At 41.3% G+C, this 25,622-nt stretch overlaps 2 protein-coding genes across 5 annotated transcripts in view; both read right to left on the minus strand.

The window, feature by feature from the left end:
* Positions 1-6,586, minus strand: part of zmym2 (zinc finger, MYM-type 2) — a 47,058-nt gene extending 40,472 nt beyond the window's left edge. For 2 of the 3 annotated variants that reach the window (XM_080752495.1, XM_080752497.1), the window contains exon 1: positions 6,508-6,586. The gene's annotated coding sequence lies outside the window, so the exon portion shown is untranslated. Of the gene's footprint in view, positions 1-4,210; positions 4,256-6,507 lie in introns of those variants that run through there. The other variant, XM_080752496.1, reaches the window with a different exon arrangement.
* A 4,319-nt stretch (positions 6,587-10,905) lies between these two features.
* The window catches only part of mphosph8 (M-phase phosphoprotein 8), a 38,299-nt gene continuing 23,582 nt past the window's right edge, over positions 10,906-25,622 (minus strand). For both annotated transcript variants that reach the window (XM_080753209.1, XM_080753208.1), the window contains exons 8-14: positions 19,802-19,942; positions 18,048-18,134; positions 16,913-17,067; positions 15,685-15,836; positions 14,882-15,006; positions 14,048-14,131; positions 10,906-13,150 (exon numbers count right to left, since the gene is read on the minus strand). In XM_080753209.1, the coding sequence (XP_080609335.1) occupies positions 13,109-13,150; positions 14,048-14,131; positions 14,882-15,006; positions 15,685-15,836; positions 16,913-17,067; positions 18,048-18,134; positions 19,802-19,942 (786 nt within the window). In that variant the 3' untranslated portion in view covers positions 10,906-13,108. The remainder of the gene's footprint in view (positions 13,151-14,047; positions 14,132-14,881; positions 15,007-15,684; positions 15,837-16,912; positions 17,068-18,047; positions 18,135-19,801; positions 19,943-25,622) is intronic.

Below are 25,622 nucleotides of genomic sequence, written 5' to 3' on the forward strand. Positions count from 1 at the left end.
ATCATCAGTTGCATATTGCATTATTATTGTCAATGGAGACTCGTTTAAATGTTGCGCTGCATGCACCACACACCTGGGGTGGAATAGGAAACGGCTGTTTTTGTACCGCTGCGGCAGCCAACGATGGTGTTGCTAGATTCTACCTGCAAACAGGCAATGGTATCGGCTTGAAGTTGAACTGATCCACAATGCTCAGAGAAATACAGGCAAACTTTTTTTTAGGGCTTTATTCGTTCAGCCATGATCCACCGCTCAATACATTCTGAACCGGGTATGAAATAGAACACAGGTTGGGGTGTTTAAGGGAGGATTTCTAACATCACCTTCAATCTATGCCCTTGAATCTCAAGTGCATTGCTTGCAATACTTGCCCTTGAAATGTGCATTTAGGTATTGGGACACACACAGCCTTAACCTATTCGTATAAAATGCCCTATCAATTGTACGGCTGTATTGACCCTCTCCTATCCCACCACTATGGTAGGCCTTTTTGCTTTGGCCTGACAACCATTGCATCCCTGATGAACAATAAATGATCGGTCCAAGGCCTACAGTAGTCAAGACAAACCTGCCTTAAGGGATATTTCACTTTCAAAAAAACTTTTGGTCATTTTATTGTTTAATCAGGCTTTTATGAACACCCTGAACAGTTTTTAATTTGCTTAATTAAATATTTAGATATTTGATGTAAATGTTACCAGGCCCTCCTCCTGCAGGAGGCCTCACATACACACCCATTGTAACTTCAAATTCCATTTTCGTCGCGGACCACCGCCGCGGACCACCAGAGCGGCGCCGCAAACCACCGTGACCAATAGTAATCCGTGGAGGGGTAGAACGCATGGTAGAACGTAATTTTCTGGCCAGGATTTGTGGATTAAGAGGTTAAAATCCTTCACCATGGTAAACACTGTAGCCAAGCGGAGGCGCTTCCTGGAGACCAGAGCAGATAAGCTGTGATTGGCCGGTAGTGTACCATGTGTGCATGATCGGCGATGTGATTGGGCAACGTATACACAACGTATACAGATGATGCAGATTACGTCATTTTGGCGCGAAATCCGGTCCACGGCCAGGATCATAGAAAACATATAAAGAGAAGGCTTCAGAAGCTGAAAATAACGGAGTGGGTGTTCTAAAACTTTAGCGATTTAACAGTTAGGACAATTTTAAGATTTGTTTTATAAAAAAAGTTACATGGTACAACTTTAACCATGATAGATTCATTAAAACACCCGTTATTTTTTCTGGTGACTCATAATACCCTCCTAATACGTGAGCAGGCCGTGTTTTTTCGATAACTTTTTTCATTTATTTTTAATAATATTTTATTGTATTTAATCTTTTCCATTTTCCAAAAGAATTATTAAAAAGAAATGAAAAAAGTTATTGAAAAAACAATAACTGTGTGTGTGTGTGTGTGTGTGTGTGTGTGTGTGTGTGTGTGCGTGTGTGTGTGTGTGTGTTGGGGGGGGGGGGGTACTGGTTTTTTTTTTAACAAACAAAAATCCAGTTTTTGCACAGGGACCATGTGACAGGAAACCAAATCTAAAGCGGGTGATGTTCAAGATCACTGAGCAGTTCTTCACTGTTAAAAAAAGACTAACCCAGATAAGAGTGACGCTTTTTCTTGAGCATTTGGGCACTACATTTAAGAAATAGCCAAACCTTCTGTCTGATACCTGTATGTATGTATGTATGTATGTATGTATGTATGTATGTATGTATAATATTATACAGTAATATAGCTACCATATCACTGTGGCATCCATTCCACACAACGTTGTGCCCCTCAGTGTTAACTGTTAAGCCCCCCAAAAAGTTTCTCTTCCCTAACCTAAATAGACCTGCAAGGCAATACATTTAAACCTGGAACTATATTTCTTCAAAGCCCAAAGGGGGAATATTATGTGCAAAGCAGCCGATTTGATGGCCACAGTAGAGAAACATTACCTAGTCTGGACCCAGTTCAGACTGCAATGCAGGGCTACGAGGCAGCTTGCATTCATGTTCTGTCAATGTTTCATGTGAATTAGGGGGGATATGGCCTCGGAAAAGCACGGCCAAGCAACCTTATATTATCATCAACATAACGAACGGTGCACAGTGCACATTGTGCAGTGCTGGGGGACAGAGAGTGTACCTGTGCAAAATCCAGCATTCAAATGCAGTGGCGTCAGCTCAGCAAAAGCTAAGGTATGGCAACATGACTGGTGTATAATGTTGCCATACCTTAGCAACAGGCATGATGAATTTATTTTAGGAAGAATATATATTGTTTTCCCTGTAGCCAAGGTATGGCTGCTGCCATACCTTGCCATACCCAATTGACGCCTCTGTTCAACTGGTTAAATCGCAGCGCCCCCGGAACAAACCTTGACCACATACTAGCCTAAGCAGCCTAGGTGCACACCTCTATCTTTACAGCACACATCAATTTGCAGCATGAATGAATCCCAAATCGGTTATAATAACGTAATATACAAGTAAAACACACACGCAGTGACGCAGATGTGCGCAGTTTGCGCAAAGAAACAAGCCCCCATATATCCAGATATTAAGCGTTAATCATAATAACATGATCAAATGCATACAATTAACATTACATAAGACAACGTCAGTGGTTAAGTGATGCGTAATGCGCAGCCGGTCGAATGACCCGTAAACCCACCCAGATGATCATGAAATTATCATGAACCGAGAACCGACGTTCTGGTTGATATCTGACTGCGAATGCAACTCAACAAAACCTCAAAGGGGGTAGGAGGGGGGAAAAGGGAAAATAAAACTACATACGTTGACTATGCTGCCTCCAAATGCCAATACCGTGCACTGTCCTAGAGTCTATTATATACAGATCATGGAAATCCTGCCTACCACGTTTTTGGACCACTGAACTCCCCCCTGGCCGGGCCAAGCCAGGCCAGGCCAGGCCGTGCCCTTGATTATGAAGCGGGTTTGAGGCTCCGCTCCATGGCGAAGTGAGTGAGTGAGTGAGGACCACAGCTCCAGCACACCGGAGAACGACCTCTCTCTCTCTCTTTTCACAAGCTGCAAACTTGGTCCAAAACTTTAACACTGATAGGAACAGTATCTGAGCCCTAAACTAGCGCTACTACTACCCGACTCGGCCCCCCTCCTCTCTATAACTCGGGTAAATTGGACTGGGAGGAGGAGGAGACTGGGCCAACTTAGGAACCACACCAACGTGGTTCAGTCTGTTCCCGTGCCGTGCCGTTCCTCCCTCCCACCCCTCGCTTTCCTCTGAGTCTCTCCGCACGCAGCCATTGGATTAGAGGAGAGCAACCAGAGACTGCGCCATTGTTGACACAGGAAAAATGTGCATAAGTTACATTAGCGACTAAAATGTAAAACCTTCAGAATAATGCTTGACCCAACCCAATCATGTCAACAACATCCTTGAAACAAAGACAAAAAACGGTTCTCAAATCCACATTTTCTCCCAGGAAAAGGTTATTCTTGCCATCCAGGTTCATAATTTATTTGTAGGCTAACTGAACTCGTGTATTTCCTTCTCGCACATCATGTCTTTGCTATGTGTAAAATGAACGTGATTTTTAACATACCTGTGACGTTGTGTGTGCTTTTAATTGGAAAGTTACCCCCCCCCCCCCCCCCCAAAAAAAAAAGAGAGACAGACCAGACCACCCTGGGCAATCAAGTGGCAAGTACCCGTGGCTACCACAGGGGGCGCCCGCCCTCCCCCCTCCCTCACGTTACATATGAACTGCCTGCCTTCATTTGTGTGGTCATGGTGGGGGTAATAAACAAGTAGTTTTAACGAAATAAAACTAAACCCCGCACACATACTGCAGGCGGTCAAAGCCAAGAAGTTAAAGTCGACACCGGCAATGACTCCCCCCCCCCCCCGACAGAAAGCAGCACTGCCTCACGTCCGCCATTAGAGAGCGAGCTAAACAATACGAGAGACCGGAGGCTAATAGAACCCTACTCACACACACACACACACACACATACAGCGGTGAGGGGGGGGGGGACAAACCTCACACGTTAACTAGTCTGTGAATTTCCTTATGAAAACGTGTCTTCTCGAACCTCACGGGACTCGCGCGTGAGTCTCAGGGACACCCTGCCTGCCGCCGTGCCGCACAGTTGCTGAAACTTTGACTCATTAGGGAAAAAAGCGTTAAAATTGGGAATGTTTAAAAACACACAACGTGATTCTTACCGGAGGAGGAGTGGGGACTCGCAACGATATAGCGCCACTTTTGTGCCCGTTGACATTAATCCGGCCGAACGACGCATGCGCACCACCACCAGGCGAGAGAGAGAGAGAACTCCTCAATAGAGATGGGACGTTCGCGAACGAATCGAGTCTTTTTGAACGGCTCTTTGAAATGAACGATGGGATCGGGTTTACAGTAGGGAGCCTTCCTTTGTAATGAACATGTGGTGGGAACTGGGAAAAGTAGGCTACTGAAATTCTTTACTTATGTAAAAGTATCAATACTGCAATGAAGAAATACTCTGCCACAAGTAGAAGTTTGGAATTAAAATGTACTTGAGTAAAAGTACAAAAGTATTGGTATCAAAATGCACTTACCAATTGTAGAAAGTACTCATTATGCAAAAAGTAGGCCTACTAAAAAGTATTAATCATTCTCACAATGCGAGCTTGTAGATCGGCTATTTTCAAATGGCCGAAATGTATATATGGCCAAAATGTATAGGCTATAGGGTTGAAGACGTGATTTGTAATTATAATCAAAATCTACAAAGTGACAACAAGTAACTCAAATGAGTTTTGAACGGCTCTTTGAAAGGAACAAATCCCAGAGATCCGGCTCACTTCAAAGAACCATAGATCCCATCTCAACCCTTTACTCGTTTTCCGTCGCCGCGCATGCGCAGAGTGGCCAATCAGCTTCGGTCGGGGTACAGTGTTGCCAGGTTTGCCAGATTTCCGCCCAACTGGGTTATCATTGGGCTGGGGAAAAATAGCACTGGGTGAGCTTGTTTTTAACATATCTGGCGGGTTTTATTAGCCTCACAACACTACCAGGTTTTTCGTGCCGTATGTACAGTCAGTGTGTAAAGCTTGGATTCTTTCTAATGCTCAGTGCTCTGATCCAGTCCTTAACCCTAAAAGTCCAACCCAAACATGCATGCACTCTTTCCGTATCCACTCTTGGATATCGGACATGTAGGCCTATTTGATATAAAAAATAAAAAATAAACAGCCATGTTGTGAGTACGTAGTAGGGGTATAGGGCGGCAGAAGGATACCCAATACTAGCCTAGCTGGAGCTAGACTTCATCCCCACACATGTTAAAACCTATGGTTAAAACATGGATATCTAACCCAATACGTCCAATGGGGGCGCAGCTGCACATAGTGTCACTGTTACCTGTTTAATGTGGGAGGAAAATGTTTTATTGTATGGTTATTGGTTACTGGTTATTATATTGTTTCTGTATAGGCCTATTTATTGCGTTTGAAACTCGATTTTGCGGTTTTACATGGGTTTGGTCGATTTAGGCTGTTTTGTTTTAAATAGAATTGGGCTTGTTTTAAGTTGTGCTTGCAATTGGGGTGGAAACTGTCATTTTGATCTGGCAACCCTGTCGGGGTATTATAATAAGGTTGGCAATTAAATGTACCCTATTGAAAGTACATTTGTCCTGAAGGACGGCTAGTGCACGCCGTGTCTATGTACGCACTTTGACACAGTTTTTTGTGGGTTATTTATTCCATTATTCCAGGCGTTCTGGTTTGTGGAGCACAACGAGGATGTTGTTGCAGTCTGTCTGCCATTTATATACTCCGTAGTACAACGGTGTCGCTTCCGAATAAGAACTGATCTACACACGCTTGCAAACGCGGCTCTTTTATGGCGGATGGCTATTTATAAATGGACGTGTTCATTTTTTCAACTCTGGAAATCCGACGTCCACACACACACACACACACACACACACACACACACACACACACACACACACACGTTTCAACTGCAATGCTGATGTTACATCAGATTACAGCTTGAAATTAGGGGGAAAAAACTGTTTCAACTGACATCTGTTTGATATCCAATAATTCCAAGAGCAGTCTATCAGCTCCACCAACAGTTGCTGATCACACCCTTGTTGCCTTGTGATCAAATACATCTCTCACACACACACACACACACACACACAGTGTGTGTCATACGCCAGAATCCGTTTTCAACACCGTCTAGATCTGCTCCTGTTGTGTTATATTCGTTGCACATTACGCAACGGTTTTGATCGAGGTGGAGTTTAGACCATAACATTCATAAACTGCAGACAGTGGGACTGTTTGTACGTCCCAAAGTAAGTAAAATGTGCTGGATTGGAGGGCGAGTGGGCGACTAAATATGGCGGATCAGGTGCGCTATTTTATGCCAGATAAAATGTGGCCGTTTTCAAGCAAAGGAAAGAGCAAACAATTTGAAACCATGGCACTGCTGCCTGTTCAGTTTATGGTAATTTCTCCAAACTTACCGAATTAATGGTGAATTGAAGGCTATAGGCTATACTTTCATGTCAACTTGATAAAGTGCGCCGAGGTGCAAAGATCATCAATTCTTGGCTGATTAGTTCGGATCCGCCCAGTCCAATCCAAACCTGGACATGATCAATAAAACAATTCTAAAACTGTCCATGGACTCCAGGGGAAACACAGCAGCCACATCCTTTGATGAATCTTACTGCTCCCAGCGGCGCTTGCTGGGATTACTGTGTGTTATATAGCGTGTGCTGTGTGATTATTTGAGAGTAGGCTAGGCCTACAGTCTGAGTAAAGCCTCAGAGTCCAGGGTGAAGAAAGAGCTATTCACTTCACCGCGGTGTGGTTTTCTAGCTATCACTCTGCCTTTAGCCTGGCTACGCGAGGTTAGGTCTACTAGGAGCAAGGATACACTAGGTCTACGAGAAGAGAGAGAGGGCTATAGGAATCAATCAATCTATCTATCTATCTATGAATATCTGGCTACCCTAACTATCTATGTCTGTCTGTCTGTCTGTCTGTCTGTCTGTCTGTCTGTCTGTCTGTCTGTCTGTCTGTCTGTCTTCTGTCTGAAAAATAGATGAACTTGAAATTAATTCAGCTTTAATGACTATGTTTTTTAGGGTTCATTTATATTTATTCATTCATATTGGTAGAGTAGATTTTAGAGTATATGGTAGAGAATTAGTTCTGCACTGTTTGGTTTTATAAAATAATGATTTTATGAATTATTGCTGTCTCAACTGGGAGAAACACAATTTTGTTTTTTCTAACGCTGCTTGCAGACAGAAAAATGAATGACAAATAAAGCAATCTTGAATCTTGTCTGTCTGCTGTTATACTGATTGATACATTAGCTGTCTGTCTGTTTGATATTTCTACTATAACATCATCATCCGACCATTCTCAGTGGTGAAAAAAGTACTCAAATATTTTAAGTAAAAGTATCAATACTCCATTACAAGTAAAAGTCTGGAATTCAAAATGTACTTGAGTAAAAGTGTTGGCATCAAAATGTACTTAAAGTACCAAAAGTAAAAGTATAACATGTTTGAAAATAGCCTAGTTATAAAATAGTGCTTAAGTGGTTATACCTCAAAACTGTACTTAAGTAAATGTATTTAGTTACTTTACACCACTGTTCATTCTGGCTGCCGGCTGCCCTCCGGCCAGTATGTACAGAAAACACAGGTGATGGCCTACAATGCAGTCAAGGGCATGGCACTGCATGGCACCCCCTTACCTCCTGGTCACAATCCAACCCAACACCCCATCCTGCTCCCTTAGACCAGATAATACAGGAACCTTCCCTCAAACAACCTGGCCAGCACTCCACAGTCCAAATGTCATACAGTAGAGCATACATGGGCAACTGGCGGCCTGGGGGCCACATACGGCCCCCACCTTCACTTAATGCGGCCCGCAGGTTGATATCCGAATACTAATGTATTATTGATTTCAGCTGTTATAATTCCAAACATGCAAACATGACCCACTTTAATTACTTACCGTAAGTCTATATTAGTATCTTAATGACTTTTTTCTTTTTTATTCACAATGTATTTGTATTTAAGTTCATAAAGTTAACATAAGAACATATAAATGCATTGGAAATTAAATACATTTTTAACTTTTCAGGATTCCAATTCAAAAATAGCTAAAGATAATTCAGGATTCCAATTCAAAAATAGCAAAAAATAGCATATCTACAAGCTCCAAAACGTTTTGAGCTTGTAGATCGGCTATTTTTGACTGTATATGCATTGTGGCCCTCTGGAGTGAGTGTGAAAATATAGTGGCCCTCTCCAGCATCAAAGTTGCCCACCCCTGCAGTAGAGTGAGTAGACATACTTCCTCCAAAATAAGTGCCATCATGTCTATACATACAACAAAATGCCATAAATAATTTCATTGAGCACCAGTTAAAAAAAGATATTCTAAAATAAACTCCCCTTCATAGTCAGGACTGCAGAACTCCCCATTTTCTGCTGCAGACTGTAAACTCACCTCTTCAGACTCCACCTCACCCCGACCCTCTTTCTTTCCATGTATCACTTCTTGTCACTTATTTTGATAATCATACCATGCAGATACACTACATGTTGGTTACTTATTCACATGTTGTTTAATAGTTGTTTTAGATTTTTCTTTTGCACGGCCACAAATGTTTAGAATGTAATTTAGATGGAATGTTGTTTAGACCAGTGGTTCCCAAACATTTCAGGGAGACCCAAAAGAGAGATTTCACGTTTGCCTGGGACCCATATAGAAAATAAAGAACTTGATTTTGCACAGTTTTGAGTGTGCAGAGGCTCCCTTTAATTTTTCATCGTGCTCCTTTTGGCTCCAGCACCTCACCTAAATCTACTGGCAGTTGAGCGGTGTTTTTTCACTATTGTGTTAGTCTCTTAGAATGTGAACAAATATAGTCAACTAGGCAAATCACGTCTTCGGATATTTAAAATGCTGGATAATTGAAGAAACAGTCACAAACTACAGCTCCCACATTTTTTTGCATGCCTTCTTGTCCAAATTTGTATTATCTTACACTTCTAACCCCTCTTTATTATTTTAAAGGCACTTCTGTGTTTTATTCTAGAGCCATGAAGGTGGAGAATGGCAATGATATTCCCTTGTTAAAGCTCTATTAAGAGATTATGTTATTCAATCAATCTGTATGGTAGAGTATGTTAATACAATATAACTTTTACAATTGGGGTGGTTGTATTTAGTCTCTCTGCTCTTGGACGAACATTGGATGGATTAAACAATTATCTATAACTTAAATGAGCTGGCTGCCATCAGTCAGTTTCACCTGATGCAGAGATGTCAAGTTCCCTCCCATCTCGTTAACCTTGCAGCTGCAAAAAAGAAAAACAAAGAAAGCATGCTAAGTTGTATTACATTTCTGGTGTGAATGGCATGAGGGACCACCACAAAAAGACCACCCCAAAAATTGGCCAGTGCACATAAGTGCCCTTCTGTGATGTTTGAGCACCTGCCCAATCAATGCTCTCTGCAGGGACATGCTGGACCCTGATTCAGCCCGGGAAAAAGAGTTTCAGCCGATCAGCAAGCACACAACGCCTCACACCGCGAGGCGTTGTGTCCTTGTAGATCTGCTGTTTTCACTACTTTTGTGCGACAGCCTTGTATGATGAAGCAGGGCTTTGCTTTGCGAAAAAAAATTACAAATTTGAAACTTGGAGATACGAGGTTTCTGCCCGACAGTGACGATTTACTTTGTTGGCCACCCAGCCCCCAAAATGGAACGAAGGCCGACATTTTATTTTTAATTTTTTTCCTAATGGCCGGCCTGGAATGAACCGGCAGTTCGGGAGTTGTCCTGCTTTTCTCAATGGCCAGCGTCCCTGGCTCTCTGCACGGCCCTGTATTTGATTAAATACAGTATTTTGACATACCATTATTTATTGTATTTCACCTCCTACTGCATTTCTCAAGCATTCAATTATTTCAAGATCATAGAAATATTTCTAGGGCACAATGGATTGGACCCTTGCCATACATACATACATACATACATACATACATACATACATACATACATACATACATACATACATACATACATACATACATACATACATACATACATACATACATACATACATACATACATACATACATACATACATACACACACACACATATATACGGTATATATAGGTTTGCAATGCTATTGATCTATGAACTGAAACCTTTTCTGCGTTTGTGTAATCTAAACAGGCTAAACATAAATCAATATAAAACACAACACAAACAGTTAAATAAGTAAACATACGTATAGAACATTTTATTTAAGGCAAAGACAGCCTCATGGTAAAGGAGTTTCAGTCTGCATGGTATCCAAGAGATTACCCTACATATTCTTCTAGTCTCATCCATTCGTTCCTCTACAAATATCAACATGGCATGTCAGAGTGCTTGTATTGTTCATCAGCACAGAATTGACAAATGAAACCATGTGAAAATTAAATGAATTCCATGTGGATAGGTCATCAGGCAGCGAGCCAACAGAATGAAGAGATCACATACTAGCTGTCATTTAACCACATGAGCCCTAGCATCCCAATGCTGGGCCTGTCATCATAGGAGAGCATTCTTGAAAAATAGCTTATCTGAAAGCTCACAACACGTCCCAACACGACTTGTGCGCTTGCAGATCGTCTATTTTTGTCATGTTATGAATTTCTGACGCCAAGCATTCTTTTCTTGCAATGGGAATAAAAGATAAATAAAATAAAAACCTAGCCTGGAGATGGTGCATCATTTTAATGGTAAATAGAAAACCATACTTTAATGCCAACTATTAAAAGCACAGTATCACTAATTAAAAGTGCCAAAATGGATCAAACACAAAAAGGTTGAAGCTTGTTTCCATTTTGGTCCATTACAAAAGGAAAGACGTTTATGGGCTTTACTTTCTTGCACAGCATCATTAAATAAGTGTTAGTGTGGGCGTCACCGTTTTCAAATGTCTCTTTTTGGACCCAATCTTAATTGCTGGGGCAATTACCTCAAGACAGGTCAGAGTGAGTGTTGGCTTGCTGGTGATCCTCTACATGAGCTGGTTGAAAGGCCATCTGCTTTTACTCTGCTTCCACGGTGACCACTGTAGAAAATCTATTGGACTATTTGTGATTTACATGTGGTCAGTAGTGCCATCCTTCCACAAGACACTAAATCAGGAATTTGTATTTCAGCCCTCACCACATCCTGTCTTTTCAGTAGTTTTGCACATTGCAAAATCAATTGTTGCACGCCATCATTTACATATAATCAAGGTGGGGTAGCAACCTTCAGTTAGATTACAGGTGTAAAAGTAAGGCAAAACATGGAGTCATTCAGTATTTTGAGATGGAGTCTACAGTTACATTTAATGCTGATTAAAGACATTCTACAACATTTCCAGATTAAACATGACCAGCAACATTCCTCTTCCATTTCTTCATCCTCCTTGTACAATGATTGGTAAAGGAAAGTACACAACGTAGATCTTAAGGCATATTGGATTTGTTTAGAAATGCCCCCGATGTCTCCAATAAACATTTTGCCTGTACATTAGTGACATGTTGGTGGCTGCCATTGTGCTCATGAGCAATGACACAACATCATTATACTGAAATACCATTATGTGTGTGAATAATGAGGCTGAGAAAGTACCTCCTGTCCTACCAAAAGTAATGTTAGTACATACAAGTACACACCGTACTAGTAGTTAGTAGCACTGAGGTGAAATCTAAACTTGTTACATATTTAGAAATTAGAGAATAGTTACTGCTGTTTGCATCTGCAGAGCAGCATTTAACAGATACATGCGTTGAGTTTAAACATGTACGAGAAGGATGACTGAACCATTTCAGTTGTGAAGAGGGTGAGGGTTTGGTAAATGGAAATATCTTCATTGATTATGTCATAAGCATGAATGTCCTGTAGCCCTCCTAGTTTGGTGATTAAAACGCTATTATTTTGAAAATAAAGCTAAACTAAAAATACAAACCAAATACACATTGCGGGTTTAATATGTGACACAGTAAATAAACAATATCTCTCTGCACTGTACACGCCAGCTAACTCAACCCTCCTGTTCAGTGTCCCAAAAAAAAAAAAAAAAAAAAGATAATATCTCCAACAAAAATCAACAGATGTCACCCTATACTCAAATATATACAGTACACAGAGCAGAAATGAATCAGCAACTTTGTGGGGAGTGGGAAAGTTACATTTCTGATTAATCACATGTAACGCCATTGGGCGAAGCAGTTGTCTTGGTCCAATAAAACAAAAACAAAACAATACAATCTTCAAATGCTCTCAGACTGCTAAATCCATCTACACTCATGTACACACAAGCTAAATGTACAAACCTGTCGACACACACACACACACACACACACACACACACACACACACACACACACACACACACACACACACACACACACACACACACACACACACACACACACACACACACACACACACACACACACACACACACACACACACACACAGAAGCTAAAGACTCTCAGAGGAAGGCACAGACTGGAGGAGTGTTGGGGAGGGGAGTGGGGTTCGCCAAAAGACAGGCTTTGCAGACATACTGTGCAACGCGACTGTTTGCACCCGGATGCTTTATTCAGAGGCATGGGATATCAACAGGAATATTAATGTTGCCGGCGTAGACCTTGTGACATCCTTGAGGGTTTGGTGCTGTATTCATTGCCTGGCGCAGGGGCGATGAGCAAAGTATCACCATTTAGTGAGCACGTTGTGTGATGTGGTGTGTGGGGTTGGTTGTCCATGTGGTCAGAAATGAATCTTACAGTTACACCAAAGAGAAGTAACTTGAATTCCACCATGATGGTCTGATGACCAGATCTTCAAACCCTCTGATGCCAACTCAGAGGTTAATCAGTTTAAACTGATACTCACTGTATGTCTGAGTACCAGCTGGGCGCTGTGTGTGTGTGTGTGTGTGTGTGTGTGTGTGTGTGTGTGTGAGAGCATGTGTGCGTGTGTGTCCTGCAGTATCAGCCAGGCTTTGTGTGACCTTTGACACCGTCTGTAATGTCATCACTGTAATTGGACCCTGTATGCACAGATAAGAAGCTTGACCTAAGGAAAGAGGAAAAAACTATTAGAATTACGGCTGCATGTGTGTTTCCCCCTCTTCTTATAATAAAGCATATACAGTAGATGCTCCACAAACGTATATATATTGTTCAGTTGGGCTGGAATAGTAGCCAGCTGGGGACCCTACGGGCTGGTGTCTGGCATGAGAAATTCATTACATGCAACACGCAACAACAGGCATTAATGTGATGGCCGGAACCATCAAACTCCAAAGTAGATGTTAAGTACAATTTGAACAGTAGCTTCATCGTAATACATACAATTAGAAGTGAATTAACAACTCTGTACTGAATTACCAACTGTGTAATAATATGATAAGGTTATACTGTGCCTGCCCTGTACACATTGGCTCAACAGTCAGAAAGGACAGATGTACACTACAGTACAACAAGTGTCTATTCATGTTACATACACGAGTAGTGGGATAAACTAATGATTAGGTGTCTTGCTAATGACACATTACACCTGATCCATTTCTCACACTGAACATTTGTCTCAGCGTCGGCAGCTTATGTTGAATGTCTAATAAGCGCATAACGGGGGATCTTTCATTTTCGTCAAGAAGATTCCGTTTCCTTATTATTACATCAACGGGACAATCAGTTAGGATGCAGTTCAAATACAAACGGCAGTAAAAACGAATTGATTTAATAGAGAATAAAATAATCAATTAATAATCAATCCATTGGGCATGTCATTATAGGTGAAAAGTTCCAGAATATATGGAATATATCTTTTAAAGTGAAATAGCCGCTATACAAGCTCACAACGGGTTGCAATGAAACACGTTGTGAACTTGTAGATCTACTATTTTCACTATTATCTAAAAGCTCACAAACAATGTCGTGCTACTGAGCATAAACAGGGCATCAGTCTTACCTTGGCTGTGGGTGCGTCTGCAAAGCGGATGAACAGTTTGTTGTTACCTGGAGTTGGACTGAACGAGTAGATGAAGTGACTGTCCTGTGAGACAGTAGAGAGAAAACAATACAGCGTGAGAGGAGGGAAAACGACACTTATTACTCTGATGTTTATTGAGGAGAGGATCGTCCGTAGTTTGACATGTTGACTGGTGAATAGCTTGGCATAATAATACCAACAATAATAATAGTAAGATATACAGTGTTCCCACACATTTTCACCAATTAATTTCCAAAACATTTCCAGAATATTTAGCCCAATTTCCAGGACTATATAACAGCAATGCCCAAAGACAGGTAGTGTATTGCCAGTGGTTCTCAACCTTTTCAGGCTGTGACCCCTGAAATAATCATATTTTAACTGGGGACCCGGCACCCTGACGAGCACTAAGAGTTGAGGAATTTTGTATAACACGTTTCTATTGTGAAAATAGCAGATCTACATGCTCACAACGCCTCGCAACGCGAGGTGTTGTGAGCATGTAGATCGGCTATTTTCACAATTTCTGCCTCTAATATTTGACAATTTGGCCAATTTGTTAATACCTCTGAAATTTGTCATTTCAGAGGTATTAACAAAATCAATAACCAAAGACAATGCATAGCTATTTCTTCCAGGACCTTCCAGGACCCTTGATCAATTCCAAAACTTTTCCAGTACTGGAAAAATATTTTTCTAACTTATTAACTTAACTAAATATTTCCAGGAATTTCATGACCGTGGGAACCCTGGATATACAACATGAATTTGAGGGGAATGGAAGCCCTTCCATCACAACCAGGGGGAACTGACCAGGAATATGGGCAGCTGGAACTTGTCGTTGAGAACCACGGCATGAACGCTGCAGGGCCCACACAGCCTGGCCGTCACCTCGGACAGGAAGTTAGCATGAAAGATGAACAGGAGGACACCGGAACCTGGAGAGAGGGGGGCGAGAGAAGGGTGGGAAGAGAGAACGGAGAGAGAGAGAGAGAGAGAGAGAGAGAGAGAGAGAGAGAGAGAGAGAGAGAGAGAGAGATAAAGTGTCAATAAACAATTGAACAATAACACAAGTGTTGTTGTTTTGACGACTACCATTGTTTCAACTCTGACCGCTATACTGGTACTTGTGTGTGTGTGTGTGTATATCGTAGGGCATTCACCAAATATTCGAATATTTGAATATTCGAATATCAAAGTAACTATTCGACGTTGTTCACATAGTCGAATATTCGCTTATTTTTTATTTTTTTTATTGTTTTCTCTAGTTTATAAAACTTGGCTAGATAGGAAGTCATAAAAATGAGTTGTCAATGCCCCTGGTGGATGAATTTGTTAACGCTCTATACCAGGGGTTCTCAAACCTTTATAGGCTGTGACCCCCAAAATAAACATATTTGAACTGGGGATTTGTAGGTATTACATTTAATGTGACTTGGTTCCACAGATAAATATTGTGAAAATAGCAGATGCTATTTTCACAATGTTTGCCTCTTGCTTACTTAATATTTGACAGTTTGGCCAGTCCTGTCGAATATTCGACTATTTGAATACTTTGAGGTTGAATAATTCAAATACTAAAAATCACTATTCGTGAAAGCCCTAGTATATCGTACCCTCCGTTGGTAGTTGTTGCTTGAAGGAAAAGTCCATAGAGAAATCTGCTCCCTCGCAGAGCCTGTGGCAGGCCAGAGGAAACACGGCCTCCAGCAACGTCAGGCGGGACTCAAAATATGCTCGGATAGTCTCATCGGCCACAGTAGCTAACCTGAGCGACAGAGGTAGAGAGAGACCAAAGATTCACAACGAGACATTAAAGAGTCCAACTCACTCGATGCCCACGATGAGGCGCCGGCTACAGAAATAACTGAAAAATTGCTGACACTGCATGAGTTAAAGGACAACTCCGCCCCAAATCACTTCTAGGCTCATTTTCCTACTTATATTGATCCCAAAAGACTGTCCATGGGGTCTATTAGGCAGAAATGCTCTTGCTCTAGTTTCATCAGCAGATCACATCAGCTGCCATAGCATAGAGTGGAGCCTATAAGCCTATTGCCTTTACACTATTTGTTGCGGTCAAAGGTGATTTTCTTTTTCATGAATGTGCTACTAGTTGTCATAACAAACACATCCATGCCACCACAATCTCATAAATCATGTTTTGGGGTGAGCAATCGGCGCCAATCAAAGTCACTGAACTGGCCAATCACAGGTCATCTTTTCTGGGACTTGGCAAAACACATAAAAGCATAACATCTGTTTGAGTGTGATGGCTTGTGTGGGACAGCATGGTCATGGATGTGTTTGTAATGACAACTAGTACCAAATTCATGAACACTTTTGGCTACAACAAATAGTGTAAAAGCTTATAGGCTCCACTCTATGCTATGAGAGCTGCTGGTTTCTGCTGGGTAAACTGGACAACAGGGGCATTTCTGCCTAATAGACAGTATTTTTGGATCAATATAAGTAGGAAAATGAGCCTAGAAATGATTTAGGGCGGAGTTGTCCTTTAAGCATGATTTATACTCTGTTTTTCTGACGGTATTGTGTACTTGTAGGTCTAGGCAGCATGCGACACCGTCGTAAAATCTGTAAATACTGTACTGCGTAATGTGAATATATTATATTTAAGCATTAGCAGGTTGAGGAGAAAACTCTGAATGACCCTTTAGTGAGGGAAAAAAAAAGAAGTAGGCAACGCTACATGGATGACATTGACACTCACACATGCCTACAATGGAAGAGCTCGACATGGTGCTTTCCCCACGTGCATCACAAGTCATGACACAACTTTACTCAACGCTCTTCTTGTCAATATGACTGGTGCTCAGTACTCACATGGTGATGTGCTGCGTGATGAGATCGCTAACCGTCAGGTTGTTGCTGACCTTGGCGAAGTACATGGCGTTGTGCTTGTGCTTGGACAGGATGTTGCAGTCGGCGCCGTACTCCAGCAGGAGGCGCACTACGTCAGCGTTCCCTCGCTTACAGCCCTGGAGTGGAGGGGGAGAAGAATGATGACGAGTTTGATTTCTAGAATGCTCTTGTCAATGGTCGTGTGAGATGAATGCAGGTTTTCATTCGTCAGTCCAATCGTGGACTAAAGAGTAGACCTAATAATATCCCCTGGTGAGTGGTGGCCCTCGATGGACTTTGATTTGTCTTCATCAGTGGTTCCCAAACCTTTTAGCTCAAGACCCAAAAGAGAGATTAGACGTCTACCCGGGACCCAGAATTGTGAAAATAGCAGATCTACAAGCTCACAACGCGTGTAGATCGTCTATTTTCACTACTTCTTAAACATTTGTTTTCTAATTTCGAAATTTCTTAAACATGTATTTTATTAATTCATGAAATTACTTAGAAAAATCATTGCATTATCTTAAAAAAAGGTTTTGAAATAATGACAATTATAATAACAACTAAGGGACCCATAAAAAAAGTTTCCACGACCCACAAATGGGTCCCGACCCAGTGTTTGGGAAACAGTGGTCTACATCACTTAAACACTACAGTATATACTTTCTTGACTGGGGTTGCCCTGGGGTCTGTACTTGGTCCCGTCCTTTTCTCTCTCTACGCCAAATCTCTTGACAGACAATAGCCGATCCACAAGCTTCTGAGAAGCATTGTGAGCCTGTTGATCTGCTATTTTTTTGGCAGAATTATTAAATATGACATGCCAGGGTTAATGTTGTTATGCCTGATTCACGCTTTTGCCTGTACGACAGAGCAAGTATTCCACTGCATTCCAATATGGTCTGTATTCTTAATTATTCTGTATGTACATAGCATCAATACTTTCAAGAACCTTGCAAGAACCTCAAACCACATTCAAGAGTTTCTGCTTCTTACACAGCATTTCAAACGTCATCGTCTTCTGCACTTCTTTTCTCCATCATTACAGCAGCACTCTTTCTAACAGTGTTTTCTAAAAGAATTATGTAATTTCATTTTCTAATTTCAATTTCACCTTCATCAGAGCAGTTTCACCTCCCAGCGTCTGAGCGTTGACATGAGAGCCCGCCTCCAGCAGAATAGCAACCGTTGTCAGGAAATTCTGATCAGGAAGAAAATACATGAAAATGTTTGTCAAGAAATCCAATAAAAATGCAGTTTACTAACAGAAGATATTTTTGCAGTCTTTGACCATTTTGATAATAATAATAATAAAAAAAACTTTTCGGACAGGCTTTCCAAACTAGTTGGGACAGTCCAGACATCTGGGGGTGCAGGAGCATCCGAACAAAAGCTATCAGAAGTTCTGAACGACATTAAATGTTATCTCACCTCTTCCAGGAAAAAAAAAGAAGAAGAAAACGTCAGAAAGAGCAAGTATTGGGCTTATATATATATAATATACATACATACACACGCTGGCAAAAACAAGCGATCTACAAGCTCACATCACGTGTTGTGAGCTCATAGATTGGGGCCTATGTCGGTTGTCAGAAGGTTCGGAACACACGTTTTCTCACGTGACACGTGAATAAACCTTTAGTCTCATTCATGTGTGGCTTGTGAAGAATGGGCCCATTAGGGAAAAAAAGGATCGCTCATAATCTATGCTTATGGTCACTTCTCCATTAGTCTTGCATGGCCAGACTGTTGACTCCCAAGATGTGCAAATGCTCTCGTCATGGGGCAACAGAAGTCTTACGAGTATGGGGATAAAGCGGATGTGACGCAACCGCTCCCTTGGTGCAGTAGCGATAACAAGTCCCACTGGAAGCGTTATGTCTTCTTTCAATATTTTTGGGGCCGTTACTTCGTCTTTCTCTGGTGTTGTTGGTGTTATTACCATGATGTTTTCAAATGTTTTCTTATTATACACGCATAATAAGAATATGCCGCTCGATGCTAGTGTGTTTCTGTTATGTTTCCAATGGGACTACAGTTCCGTGCAGCAGTGACTACTTCTGATACTCGTTATTCTGGGAGCTGTCGTTCCAGACTCTATATAGCATTCGGAGATTGTGGATGTTATCTGGCTACGCAAGACTACTTCTCCATTGGAATTAAGAGACTCAATATTCATACGGGCTGGGCATACATGGGAAACAGACCCAGGAAATCAATTGAGGTGTCTTTGTTTCATCCTAGAGTCTTTGGTTAATTTCACACTGGGCCATTTGACCGGGGGTGTCAAAAAGGGGGGAAAAGTGGGACTGAGTTACTAGGGCCCCAAGGTGGAGGGGGCCTTAATAATGTTATACTTTAGCTAATGACAAATAGCAGATATACAAGCTCACAGCGCAGCAAGAGTGCCGCGCTGCGTGCTTAGAGATCTGCTATTTTTGAAAAGTCGTGAAAATGTATGCAAATCTTTGAATCTTTTTTTTGGGGGGGGGGGGGGGGGGTCCGTGGCCAAATAAATATCATTTTGGGGGTCCTTCACATGAAAAAGTTTGAGCACCACTGACATAGAATGTTTCTATGTCTCTGTTTCTATGTCTATGTCACACGTTTCTATGTCTAGGTTTTTCAAAAAACCTTAGAAGAATTTGGAATATTCAAAGACTTGCAAAGATGTTCACGATTTAAAAAAAAATAGCAGATCTACAAGCTCACAGAGCATCCGTCGGTGCCGTGCTGTGAGCTTGTATATCTGCCATTTTTCAATAGTTAAAGCACAAAATAATGCGTAATAATGCGTTCCGCAGTGAATCCTTGTACCCAGGGCCCAGCATTTGATGCGACACCCCTGCATTTGACTGTGCAGGTTACCTTTTCGGCTGCATGCATCAGGGCAGTGGTGCCGTTCTTTTGTCTTCCGTTGACTCTTACTCCCTTCTTTATCAGCAGCCGCAGGATGTCGTCCTGACCTCCAGCTGCAGCCAGCATGCACAACGACATACCGCTGGAGTCCTGCATGCACATATACACAAACACACCACAACACGCACATATACACAAACACACCACAACACGCACATATACACAAACACACCGCAACACGCACATATACACAAACACACCACAACACGCACGGAAATGGACACACAATTAGGGCTGTCACGATTATGACATTTTACAAGACGATTAATTGGCACTCAAATAATTGCGATTAACGATTCAATTGTGTTTCTGTCGTTGACAGTTACATTTGTTTGGCTTGTAGGCTTTCAAATTGCACATGGCAGATATGACACGTAACCTAAATATACAAAGATATTTGACAACTTTATAGTTGAAAAAGAACACTGATAGTGGAAATAGCCGATCTACAAGCTCACAACGCGTCGACGCGTTGTGAGCTTGTGGATCGGCTATTTCCATTATCTTTGAAAATGTTTGAAAATATGAACATTTCAACATGTAAACGATTATGACAAAATAATTGCGATTATGTTAAATAATTACAATTAGACGATTGTGACAGCCCTACACACAATCACCACCACACAGTCAACTCAATCAAATTTGGTTGTGGCTGTGATGTGTCTCATCAGAACAAGAAAAACAGAACGTGTGTGTGTGTGTCTGAGTTTGTGTGATAGATACATTTGTCTTCTGCTATGTAACCACTTGTAGTCCATGGGCCATACGAGATGTCGGTATCGGAAAGGTGGCAAAGGTTATCATGCATTTTTGAAAAGCTCTATACCTGTAGATTATATTTTGGTATGATAACCCTTTCTGAGACACAGCTAAATTGGTGTTATCAGCCGCTAGAGTTGGTGTCCCATTAACTTTATTATACAGGAAAAAAAAGCTAAAAATGTATCTGCTTTAACATATGAGGGGTCAAACTAGGGGTTCTTCATCCATTGCAAACATCTGTTTTGCATAAAAAACATTCCTTGGGCTAAAACGGCCCCCACAAAAGTGTGAAAAGTGATGACTCATCACTTTTCATCACTAAACCATAGTCTTGTGGGGCCGTTTTGTTGCCCAAGGAATGTTTTTTGTGCAAAACAGATGCTTGCAATGGATTCAGAATCATGAAAAAACCCTAGTTTGACCCCTCATATGTTACTTAAAGCAGATTAATTTTTTGCTTTTTTTCCCCCTGTAATGTAAAGTTAATGGGACACCAACTCTAGCGGCTGATAACACCAATTTAGCTGTGTCTCAGAAAGGGTTATCATACCAAAATATAATCTACAGATATAGAGCTTTTCAAAAATGCATGATAACATTTGGCACCTTTCCGATACCGACATCTCGTATGGCCCATGGACTATTAAACCCTACAGTACATTGTTGCGCGACAAAATAGAAAAAACAGCCCATCTAAAAGCTCGTTGTTTGTAGATCAGCCATGGTGATTTGAGATTCAAAAAGGTCAAAAGATTAATCCAAGGAACGATTTATTGTCCAAGCAGAAGTTATAGGTTCCATACAGTAACTGATGAGTAACAGAACTGAAGGCAACATGATTACATGAAAAGTGACACATTCAGTACACACGCGTGTACTGTGTGCTCATACAAGAGTCATGATGAAATAATAAACATCTACTGTACAGAAACTCCAGGGTGGGGTCCATTGGCATCAAATCGCCTCATTATTCTTCCCTCAGTCGACACCCAACATCAATGCTAACATCTGAATGACCATATTGTATATTAAGATAAAATACTGCATAGACGTCAAACAATTATTTCTAGCACAACCGTTTCGTGATCGCAAACCGTACATAACACAGGAGGCCTAAGGAGACAGAGGAGCTCACTTATCAATACAACTAGGCTACCAAAGGAACAGCAGGTGTGCTGACTGTGACACAGATTAGTAATTAAGAGCCCCTATTAGGCCAGTATATATTAGTAAAAAAAAAAAAAAGAAAGATTACCATAATCATGGTAGTTTAAATTGGTGCCAAGGAGATCATAGAAAAAAATTAATTCAGACCATGGTCATTGCCATATTTGAAGCCAATTTAAACAAAAACAAATATATATATACTGTATATAATTTATATAGTCCTCACTTGGCTTCATCTTATCACCAAATAAGGTAATAGTGCGATCCACATGCTATACAGAGTAGCGGATCCAAGAATTAATAACCGGTGTTTCAACTATTTCAACAGTGAAATCAAAAAATCTTTCAAAGATAATGTCATGGCTGATTGAACAGGCAACCATATATGCTATTGTACTAAGAAAAATCTACCAGCATTGTCCTCATGGACTGTGTTAATTTCTTACCCTGTTTGTCTGATGAAACCAATGTTTTTTTAAGCATCTAATGGTCAACAAGATAAAATCACTTGAATCTGGGTGGCTGGGCAGGACCCATTCAAAGGTGCATGGCACAATTCCTATTGCAGGTGTCATAAAGTTTCAGATAACAGAGAGAGGTTTAAATCAAAGCATTACAAAAGTTTTCTGGAGGAAACTAGAAACCCATACAGCTCCCAATCTTGAAACTGTATTGGGTGCACCGTAACCAGTGTCAAAACAAATAGAATGCTAGCACTCATGGCTCAATATAGGCTTCCAATTATTGAAGGCCAGGGAATAATAACCATTGCCTTCAATTGATATAAGACTATTGATCCATGAGTGCTGGTATTCTGGTTGCTTGCTTTAAAAAGGTAGTCAAAAGAAAACAAAAATACAATAAAAGGCTTGGATCACAACATTTGAACAGTGATAAAAAAAATATACAGTATATAACCAAACTTTTCTACAACTCTTTACCACATGTAATAAAAAAAAACATGGAAACATGAGTAATGTTAAAATGAGGAAATGACACAAACAAATTATTCTGAAGTGAAAATTAAGTTTCAGCATTTCACTGAGAGGTATATACACGACACGTGGAGATACTAGTGCTTAAACAATAACAGGAAACATAGGTTATTCCTGCCGTGGGTTATTAAGGGTGATCTACAATCTAGGCTTCTGGCTAAAGGTATAGGTATATACTGTATGTATATATTACACTTGAGCCAGAAATGTTGGGCCAGTCTATGTAGCAATATTATTTTGTAAGGGGCGGCGAAGGTTGTTTGCAAAATATCATTCTCTGATCAAATTAAGTGAAAAATAGGCATTAGGCATCATTTTGGTGGAGAAGAAAGTAGAAAGTGTTCAAAGCTAATATGGATACATCGATACGTAAATGTTAGCACTTTCTTTCTCCCAATCCAATGGCTGAAGTGGTTAGGTCACTCCAAAATTCACAGCCTCAACTGCTTTTACCAGAATGCATCATGTTTGTTACATGTTTACAAAGACGGATCAGATCTTTCTCCACCAAGCATCGGCTAAATTCAAGCTAATACATTAATGCAACCTGATCATATTAAACTTAAATATTTAACCCTTTTTTTCAGAGCAACGATACACGTTCTTCAAGAATCAAGAGAATCAAATTTCTCACCACCCATTATATTATGTGTGTTATTCATGCAACAGTACACTTGGTCCAATGGATACATCTTCTGATTCCTAGCAACTTAGAGATCATTTGAATTCAGAGAGCATGGCAGAATTTCAAGCCAGGAGACATACATAGATTCGGTCTAGGTTAAACTAGCGTTCATTGTCAATGTGTGTCACAACAGTTCTTGAATCTAGAATTGTCAAGCTTGTGCATTCCAAGCTTAGCACCAAAGCTCACTCCTCCCCTGCCTTTTTTTTGCAGGGCATTGAATGTTTCCTACCATGTTAGTGAAAAATATTTACAGGGACATATAAACAGGAGCATCCCATTCCATGCTAGAACTTTGACTATCTTGCTGATCACGTACTGCATTGCGTCTGGGTGTGACGCCTCTCTTTTTAATCGACTGGATCGTGTTGTGTACATAGTACTTGACCTCCCTCCATGACCTGCTCCTCAAAGCAGGTTCTGCAGCTAAACACGCATCACATTCCTTTTTGCCTGGGGCCTTAACCAGTTTACACAGGTCTCCAAGCTGACGCCTCACAGCAGCCTGCTCTGGTTCACTCCATAACCTTTTGGTTCTCTTTTGGGTTGTTGCTGCTGCAGAAGAATCTTGCGGTGTCTTTACTGAATCATCTTGTTTCTTTGCAGGAGGGAGCATGGGGGTATTCGTTTGCGCTACTGCTGGCCTATCGGGAACCATGGGTGGTGGTGGTGGTATGGGCGGGTTTGTTGGTGGTATCACCTGTGTACCCGGAAGGGGTCTGGGTGAGCTTGAAGGGTAGTGAGGTGTACTTGAATGGTTCAAGGGTGTAAATGAAGAGACCATAGAAGTACAAGGATGGTTTAATGGTGTAAAGGATGACACCATAGATCTACTTCTGTCATTCAGGCGACTGTAATTAGGGACAATCGGTGGGCTTGGAGCATTCAGTGGTGTGAAAGTAGGGACCAGTGGTGCATTTCTAGTGTCCTGTTGTATATATGGAGGAGACATCGTTGGGCTTCTACTGTTATGTGGTGAATATACAGAGTGCAGAGACATGGGTGGAGTTCTAGAGTTCTGTAAATACCCAGAATGCGTGGGTGCACTCCTGTTGCTCTGTAGCGCATACACAGAGGCCATTGGTGCGTGTCTAGAATTGTGTGCATACGTCGGCACCATTGATGCATTGGCAGCATTCAATGGTGTAAAAGTAGGAACCATTGATCTACTACTATGGGCCATGTGTGCACTGGTAGCACCCATAGGTGAATACCCCGACATCATTGAGGTTATCTGTTGAGAGAATGTTGAGGCCAAGGGATTTGCTGTATTAGCCAAGGGATTCGCCGTCATATCCAAGGGGTTCTCTGCCGTAGCCAAATGATTCAGGGTCAAACTTTCTATACAGTGATTTGGTTGCACAGGATGAGATGTTGTGCCGCCAACAACACTCTTGTCCGGAGAGTCTTTCTTTACGGCAGGGTTTCCTTCTTTTGGTCTCTTGGGTTCTAAGAATGTAGCTTCCTCCTCCGATTTGCGTTGACGTTTCTTCCTTATTGACTGCAGCATGTTGTGGACGTAGCTTTTGACATCTGTCCAAGATCTACCGTGCAAAGCTGGTTCAGCAGAAATGCAGGTGTTGCATTCCTTTTTGCCAGGGACTTTCATAATTGAAATAAAGTCACCCAGGCAACGCTTCACTGCAACTTGTTCTGCTTCACTCCAGGGTCTTTTCTTTACATTCTTTGGAGTTGGGTCTGAAAGAAGATCAAGACAGGGGAAGAAAATAATATTCAGTATAGTACAAGACATGTTATATTGTTAACACTGGAATGTCTCAGTGGTAGTTTGTGAGCCTCACACCACCAATGCTGTACATAACCTTATGTGTAGTATACCATACAAGGGTTTAATAACAACAGTCTACTAAATGCTTGCACACACATTCTGTTTCCCCAAAATAGATTTTCAGTAAATATTTAGACAGCATTACTGTAGACATAAGCTTCCATGCATCTGTATTAAAGACCAATCCATCTTTGGCAACATACTCACCATCGTCTGTCTTAGTTGGAGTATCAGAGATCACTGTTCGGTCCATCTTGAGCAGCCGTTTGCTCATTTCCTCCAACTGGGTTGTGTTTTCTGAGAGCTGGGGACCTTCCCGGATGTTGAGTTCCAACAGCTTGGCCACTTGGTCCAATTCTTTTTCTCTAA

The sequence above is a fragment of the Nannobrachium achirus genome (assembly GCF_963921795.1).
Source record: "Nannobrachium achirus genome assembly, chromosome: 22".
Lineage (NCBI taxonomy): Eukaryota > Metazoa > Chordata > Actinopteri > Myctophiformes > Myctophidae > Nannobrachium > Nannobrachium achirus.